Source organism: Grammomys surdaster, unplaced genomic scaffold, assembly GCF_004785775.1.
Source record: "Grammomys surdaster isolate TR1022 unplaced genomic scaffold, NIH_TR_1.0 265, whole genome shotgun sequence".
NCBI classification, from domain to species: Eukaryota; Metazoa; Chordata; class Mammalia; order Rodentia; family Muridae; genus Grammomys; species Grammomys surdaster.
Window position 1 is genome coordinate 2755219 of NW_021604706.1, and position 8842 is coordinate 2764060.

At 38.9% G+C, this 8842-nt stretch overlaps 1 protein-coding gene across 2 annotated transcripts in view; it reads right to left on the bottom strand.

The window, feature by feature from the left end:
* Syn1 (synapsin I) overlaps positions 1–8842 on the bottom strand; it is a 51393-nt gene that overhangs the window by 32801 nt on the left and 9750 nt on the right. For both annotated transcript variants that reach the window (XM_028776135.1, XM_028776134.1), the window contains exons 2-5: positions 7280–7337; positions 7086–7177; positions 5745–5901; positions 5018–5107 (exon numbers count right to left, since the gene is read on the bottom strand). In XM_028776135.1, the coding sequence (XP_028631968.1) occupies positions 5018–5107; positions 5745–5901; positions 7086–7177; positions 7280–7337 (397 nt within the window). The remainder of the gene's footprint in view (positions 1–5017; positions 5108–5744; positions 5902–7085; positions 7178–7279; positions 7338–8842) is intronic.

The window sequence follows — 8842 nt, forward strand, 5'->3', positions numbered from 1 at the left end:
TTTAAAGGTGTCAAAGCTGGCCACTAGGTAAAAAGCTGCCCTTAACCTTACCTGCCACCAAGATCCTGTCCAAACCATGGACAACCACGACACTGGGGAGTTGATTGCCCTGTTTTGCCTAGATGAGTGTGTCTGGTTTCCCCAAGATCCTACTCCACATGAAAGTCTGTTGGATCTTCTGGGTCTGGCAGCCAAAAACTGACGCTGTGCTAGGACTTCTGCTCCCAATAATTATAGAAGAACCTAGGGTGATTGTCCATATAGCTAGCAAGCCTGTCATTTTTAATAGATTCAGGAGCTTCTTGATCTGCACTTCCTGCTTACTCAGATGAAATTCATCCTTCTCAGGTCTCTGATGGGGCTGACGAATGGGCTAGTGATAGATTTGTCAGTGTAACAGCAGATTCCAAGGCTTCAGCTGCTTTCTCAGTTCTCTTCACATGTAAAAATAAGATCATGGGCCTCAGTTTTCTTGAGCTATTACTAGGTCTAGAAACAGTTTACCTTGCTACCAGACTCAGAAAAGAGACAAACTCACAAACCAGATTTCAAAGTAACTTTTTACTATTCCTTTATTTAAAGGAATTGGCTTTACAATGACTGCTCCCAGTAATCAATTAATCATTTTCTGGTAGCTAGTAATGTTGAACATTTTTTTATGTTTATTCATGGTTTGTAGTTTATCTTTTGAAAACTGCTTTTTTTCATTAGCTTATCTACTGACTGGATTATTTGAGTTTTTGCTATTTAGATTATTTAGTTCTTTATATATTATACATATCAATCCTTTGTCAACTAGTAAATATTTGCTCCTATTCTGAAGGCTGTGTTTTGATTAGCTGTTTCCTCATGAAGTCTCATTTTTCAATTGTTAAACTTAACTTTCTGAGTGACTAGAGTCGTATTTAGAAAGTGCTTGCCTACTCCAGTAACATGAAGTGTTTTTGTTCTTCTACTTTTTCTACCAGTTTTAGAGTTTTAGGTCTTATGATAATGTTTCAGGAAACTAAATTAGACCTACCTATAAGTAGACCTAGCTAACACCATGCCTGGGTATTTACCCAAAAGATATCACAGCACTTTTGACAATAGCTAAACTGTGAAACTAACAAGGTATTCCTCAACAGAAGCACACAACATGTGGTTATATACACAATGACATTTTTCAGCCACAAAGGAAAATGAAGTTGTATGATCTGCAGGAAAATGGATATAATGAGATAATAGTATTAAGTGAAGTAAGTTACGTACAAAAAGACAAATAGCACATGTTTTCTCTGCAGGTCCTAGATTTTTAAATAGATACATAAAATTGCATATATATAAATGGCATGAAAATGAAATCAAAATTATCTAGGTGACTAATGCAGGGGGAGGGGAGAAAAGTGAGAGGGGAGAGTAGCCAGATTTGGGGGAGGGTGTTGCTCAAAGTACAATATATACTTACATAAAAATGGCCTTATGTAACCCAGTATAATAAAATAAAATACAGAAAAATCCTTGAACTAGATATCTTCCTGATTAATTTCAGGAGAAAGATATATATGTTAAAGAAGATATAACATTGATTCTTCCTCCCTAAAAATAGAAAGGAATCAAATACCATCAAGCTTTTTTTTTTGTGAGAAAAATAGTATCCTGATACCCAAATTACATTAGAAAAGAAAATTACAGGCCAGTACTCCTTACAAATACAGATGCCATAATCTTTAACAATATACTATTTGAATTCCACAGTGGATTTATCCTATGATCAAGTGAGCCCAGTAATGCAAAAGTTTACGCCAAAATACAGCGTAAGCACATTTATGAAACTATGAACTTACATGAAAATCAATTAATGTAATATAGTATATTCATAGAAGAGCAAAAGTCACATGATCATATCAACAAAGCAGCAAAAGCATTTGACAAAGTCTAACACCCTTTCATGATAAAAACAATCACCTAGGAATAGAAAGATAATTTCTACCTACACAATGAGCAGTTAAGATATGCTAGGTGGAGGGCTTTAACTACTTTACATTTATTTGGTAATTTAATTCTGACACCAACTCTATGATTCAAGAAATAGTATCACTTACATTCTACTGGACAAACTGAGCTGCATGGCATTTAATTAAGTTCTCTTGTGTTACTAAATATAAATTGTAGGGATAAGATTTCCACACAGAAATTCCAGCTATGGAGTCCATGCTTATAATGGCACTCTACTGAACTGGTTCTCAAAGAATAAGGAATAAATAATAATGGTGATAAATAAGTTTGAGAGGACATTGGATTTTCTTGGACTTAATGGTTTGGTTGGGCATGGCAGCGCATATTTTTAGTTCCAGAACTAAGGTACAGAAGCAGGTGTATCTCTGTGAGGTCAAAGCCAACGTAGTTTACAAAGAGAGTTCCAGGACAGCCAGGGTGGTTACATAGAGAAACCCTGTCTTGAAAAATCAAATCGCCGGGCGGTGGTGGCCCACGCCTTTAATCTCAGCACTTGGGAGGCAGAGGCAGGCAGATTTCTGAGTTCGAGGCCAGCCTGGTCTACAGAATGAGTTCTAGGGCAGCCAGAGCTACACAGAGAAACCCTGTCTCAAAAAACCAAAAAAAAAAAAAAAAGAAAAAGAAAAAGAAAAATCAAATCAAACAAAATAAAACAGAACTAATCTAATGCCTTGATCTGTAAATAAATCTAATTCATACATTTTTAATTTATATGAACAACCATAATACTTTCAATATTAGTAGTAAAGTCAATAATACTAGATTATCACTGATATTTAATTATAATTTAAGCCATAAAATTAGCAATGTTTGTTTATGAAAGTAAATATAACTTGTAGCATTGGAAAAATTAGTAATTAGTTGTAAACTTTGATGGACTTACTAACAATTATTCAGTTTCTATTTGTAACTAAACTTTGACTCATATGGTTATAGCACTTATAGTTTATAGTAACCATAATGTAAATATCAATATCTATATAGCCACTGACATACTAAGAATTTCATTTCTTCTCAGCATAGATACTAATCATGTATGTTGGTAACCTTAGTTTGCTACAAACGCAATAAACTATAGTATTAGTTGTTGCATCTACTACATCAAGTATTAGTAATGATAATTTCTATTTGACTATACTTCAAAACAGACACTTGTAATTTGTATGCAAGCATAATTTGAGATACAGTTACCTATGCTCTTTGATGATGCAAGTAGTGATTATTTGATTTCTATGTAGCCAGACTGGCCTCAAACTTATAATCTTCCTGCCTCTACCCCCTCATTGCTGGGATTATAGGCCCATGCCACCATCTCTGGCTGATTGCTTGATTTCTAGTAAAATTCTAATTTAATTTATAATATTGGTACCTACAATGTATATCCATTACAATAACTTGTAGCATTCATGATCATTTGTAGTAATAATGATTATATTTTATGATAATAAACAATTCTATTTTTTGTAAATAATTCATAATACTGCCACTGAATGTTTTTATTGGCAATTTGAGTTTGAAATATGGGCAAAATTTCTATCAGGAAGGATATTTTATAATGTTAGTAATAATTATTTGCTTTCTACATGGAATACAATATGATACGTTAATTCTATTAATTCACACTAAAATATATCTTTAATACTGGTAAGAGTGAATAATACAAAAATAGGATTTGATAAATATTAGGATCAGTAACTTAATTCATACTTGTAACTACTGGGAAATTTGTGGTCCTGGTTGAACATTCCTCATCAAAACTCTAAAATCTGAAATGTTCCCAATGCTGAAACATTGGGCACCACCATATGCTCCACGAGGCGCATGTTCTACACGTGACCACATGTTCCAGGTAGCACTCAATACATAGGCTTACTAAAAATACTTACTAAAAATAAGAGTAAGTTGGAGTTATGTGGGTAAGGCATATGTACTGGCTGGTTTTTTGTGTCAACTTGACACAAGCTGGAGTTATCACAGAGAAAGGAGCCTCCCTTGAGGAAATGCCTCCATGAGATCCAGCTGTAAGGCATTTTCTCAATTAGTGATCAAGGGTTGGAGGGCCCATTGTGGGTGGTGCCATTTCTGGGCTAGTAGTCTTGAGTTCTATAAGAAAGCAAGCTGAGCAAGCCAGAGGAAGCAAGCCAGCAAGTAACATCCCTCCATGTCATCTGCATCAGCTCCTGCTTCCTGACCTGCTTGAGTCCCAGTCCTGACTTCCTTTGGTGATGAACAGCAATGTGGAAGTGTAAGCTGAATAAACTCTTTCCTCCCAACTTGCTTCTTGGTCATGATGTTTGTGCAGGAATAGAAACCTGACTAAGACAGCATATGTGAAACATATTAATTTCATGTTTGGACTTGGATCCCAGGCTGGAGAGATGGTTCAAGGATTAAGAGCTCTTAAAGAGAACTGAGGTTCACATTCAGGTGGTGCTCAAAATCACCTACACGACAGCTTACAACTGTCTGTAACTCCAGTTTCATGGGATTTGACACCTTTTCCTGGCCTTTGTGGGCACCATGTATAAAAGCACCCACACACATAAAATAAAATAAATCTTTAGACTCAAGTCCTATGCTTAAAATACCTTATACATATATAAATAGTTCAAAATCCAAAAAGAAAACTCTGAAATCTGAAGTATTTATGATTTCTAAGCATTTTAGACAAAGGCTGTATAGTAGAGCCTTTAATAACCTAACCTGTATAATAGGTTGTATAAGTCAACCATAAAGTGACTTCAATTCATCACAACAGTAGTTCTCAACCTTTGTAATCCTATGGCTCTTCCACACATTGTGGTGACCCCCAATATAAAATTATTTTTCTTGCTACTTCATAACTGTAATTTTGCTACAGTTATGAATTGCAACGTAAATATGATATGCGACCCCTATGAAAGGGTTGTGACACACAGGTTGAGAACTTGTGTAATATTCAGATATCATATCCCAAATCCAGCCAGTGGTAACATTACAGTAGTTTTGAATCTTTCCTTGTCCATTCTCCCAGGCTTACCATCTCTTTGTGATTAGGATAGAAAGTCTGATCAATCAGAGGGAATTCCTCTGTTCCAAGCTTCTTGTGTAGTCGAACCATCTGGGCAAACTATGAGAACCAGGAGACATGAATTAGTGAGTTCCTTACCTCAGGGGAGTCTCTAAACTGTTATACCAAGTACTAATTTAGATTTGGAATGTCCTCAAGGTCCATGTGTTAAAAATTTGTCCCCCAGAGTGGTAATGTTGGGAGGTAGTAGAAACTTTAAGAGATGAGGCCTACCTAGATGTTTTAGGTTGTCAGGGGTACTCTCACAGGGGATTTTAACTCCCTGGTTTCCTCCTCCTCCTCCTCCTCCTCCTCCTCCTCCTCCTCCTCCTCCTCCTCCTCCTCTTCCTTTTCTTCCTCCTCTTCTACCTTCTCCTTCTCCTCCTCCCTCCCCTCCTTTACTTCCAGACCACAAGAGAGGTAGCTTCCACTATGCAATTCCACCATGATGTCCTGCCTTGCTACAATCCCCCCAGTAACAGGGCCAATACACCACGGATTGAAACATCAAAAACTGAGCTAAAATAAACCATTTCATTTTGTGAGTTGATTATGTCATGTATTTGTCAGTGATGTAAAGCTAACTTGCATAATAAACTTTTAAACATCTTCACTTCTGAAAAGACAGAGTGGCACCAGATTCCTACATGCACATATGAGCAATTCTATCTGCATTAGTACTCTTCCTGTAACTTACCACCCAGGGTTTGTCACAGAAGTTGTAGACAGAATGCAAAGAGTTAACACTGGGGATTCCAGCGTACTGCAGCCCAATGACCAAACTGCGGTAATCTCCATTACGTGCCATGCTGAAGGCATGCTGGCGGATCAGCACAAAGTCTGGCTTCAGAGACCTGGGTTGGGGGCATAGATACAAGTGTTGAGTACTCCCAACCCCCTAACCAGGAAGTTACTTACCACTCTTTTGAATTTCTAAGTATTCATAAGTCCTGGAAATTGCAAAGTGCTTTTTTCCTCTCTGTCCATATGCACAAGCTGGTCCTTCTGCCTGGAGCATTGTTTCCAACCTTTCTCCATCTGGTGATTGATTCCTTTTCAGACTTTCCTATCTGCTGAAGGTCAGCTTGCAGCTCTACCCACACGGGTCTGGTGTCTCCCTGGTCTCAATCTCTCAGAGTCCCAGTTGTCTTCCAAGTGTGTTGCTCAGAATAGACTGCACCCTCAGGGGATCTGTGAGCTCTTCCCTCTACCTGAAATATTTCCCTGAGCATACCTACAAGAATCACTTCTTCACTTTCTTCAGGTCTTTCTGAACGGTTTCTTATGAGACCAGGTTATTCTATGCAAACTGCAAGCCCCATTATCTTCCAACAATCCCTGCATCTGCTTTACTGTTCTAGGTTTTCCTTTGGGGTTTCACTTTTTGTCATTATTTTTAAAGATTTGCTTATTTATTTTATATATATGAGTGCTCTATCTTCATGAACACCAGAAGCAGGAATCATATCTCATTACAATTGTGAGCCACCACGTGGTTGCCGGGAATTGAACTCAAGACCTCTGGAAAAGCAGTCACTGAGCCATTTTTTCCAGCTCCTATTGTTGTTTTGAGACAGGGTTTCTCTGTGTAGTCCTGGCTGACCTGGAACTCAGTCTGTAGACCAGGCTGGCCTTGAACTCAGAGACCTGCCTGCCTCTGCCTCCTGTTTATATTTTCTCATTATCTGCTCAAAGAACAAGTTAGGGGCAGAGGGCTTTATATTTTGGGGGATTGTTCTGTTATGTTTACCACTAGGTCACTTAGCATGTAGAAGACTTCTTGGCATACAGTAGGTGCTAAGTAAATGTCTGTTGGTGTCAAGTGCTGAGGATAGAACCTACAATGAAGTAGATGCTTAACAAATATTTGTTGAGAAGTTTCCTTGTGGTCTGCTAGCTCTTTGGCTACTTAGACTCCCCTCCACCCTGCCACATTCTGCACCTAAGATTTTGCTCACTGAAGATGTGTAAGGAGTTAGTGAATCTTTCTTAGTTCTAAGGGAGTCCCTCATGCTTTCCTCCATAGTACCATGCTCACCTCACAACTTTGACCCCATTCCGAAGAACTTCCATGTCCACAGAGAATCCACCATTGGCATGGGCCACAAGATTGAGATCAGAGAATTCAGCCTGGAAAAGACAGAAAAGCAGTGATTTGCCCATATCACGTAAGTGTGAATAATCGGTCTGTACCCCAGACAGTGGCGTTCCAAGTGTGCCTCCTCAACTTACTTGCTCTACTTTAATGTCAATTTCTCCATAGATCTTCTTCCCTTTGAAATATTTTGCCCTGGGGAGAAATACAGAAGGGCATATTGATTAGTGTTCAGATCTCAGACATGAGGACCACATCCAGGTTGGTCCCTTGAACTTTTCCCCCTTCAGTGCTGGTACAGAAACTGCATACTACTTTAAAATTATAATAGTTTGTAGAAATTGACAATACTTTGTGAGCAATAAAGTCTAGTGTAGTATCTGTGGAAATATGTAAAGACATTGTAAAAGGCCTTAGAGAGCAGGCCTGTCCCAAAATATGGTATCTCACCACATTGCCATTCTAAATGTTCCAGTAAAAGCTGTGGAAAATGAATGGTGTTGTGTCAATTATAACAGACTTTGAACTGCATGGAGGTCTGTAAATGGCTAAGAACCTCAGAGAGTGTAAATATATGTCATGTGCCTGTCGTGTGGTGTGTTCCGGTGTCTGCGTGGTTCTTGGTACTTATGTCTGCAAGGCTCCAAAGTGACTCTCTGTTCTCTCCTTTACCGTGAAGCAGCACCTTGATCATGGGTGTCATCTGCTATGGGTGGACAGTTGCATCTGAATAAGAGCTGCCAATTAAGAAGTACAGGCTGTGGCTGGTTGAAAAGAAGCTGTAGCCAGCAATGATGAGGGAGGGAGAAATGCATCCGAGGATGAGGGGAAGCCATAAGGAGAGGAGCAGGAGCAGCAGCAGTAGGCACATCACAAATAGCTTTTTCATTGTTTCCAGCCCCACCCAGCTAAGCTCAGCTTTCAGCAGCCTTCTCTCCCAGGCTCATGATTCCTACCAGACAGGCCTCTTCACAGAAGTTCCAGTTCTGATTTTCGTGGAAGGGAGATGAAAGTAAGAGACACTCCTGGGAACACTGGTCACTGGCATAGTCAGCAACTCTGATATATGTATACTGCACAAGTGAGTTCTGTTGGCTTCACTGATGAGCACAAAAGGACTCAAGAGCAGCTGTTTCCTTTTTCTCTGTAAACATGTCTCTCTTTGATCTCTCTGTCTCCCCCATTTGTGTCTCTGTCCCTTTCTGTGCCTCTGTCTCTCTGTCTCTGTTTCTGTCTGTCTCTGGCTCTCTCTGTCTTTGTCTCTCTCTTTCTCACACACACTAACATTGTTTCCTCACAAAGATTAGAAGAGAATCTTTTAAGATCTGCTGGGTTTCCATTTATAACTGATGGTAAATGTGGATGACACCTAATTTCTTAAGGTTAACTCCTGACCTATCTCTGGTCTCATGGTGGTACAAGGGTGTGCTGAATAGTTTTATGTCAACTTAATAGTAACCAAAGTCATCAGAGAGGAGGAAGCCTCAATTGAAAAAATGCATCCATCATTGCTTTTCAAGTTTTCTTTTGCTTGTTGACAATAAATATAGAGTCTACTATAGTGTTCTGCTCAGGCTCTTCTTTGGGATCAGTAAGTCTTGGTCCTTTTGACAGCTCCTGGCTTTGTCTCCATTGGCCAAAGTGATACTTAATTTCCTTCCTTCCTTCCTTCCTTCCTTCCTTCCTTCCTTCCTTCCTTC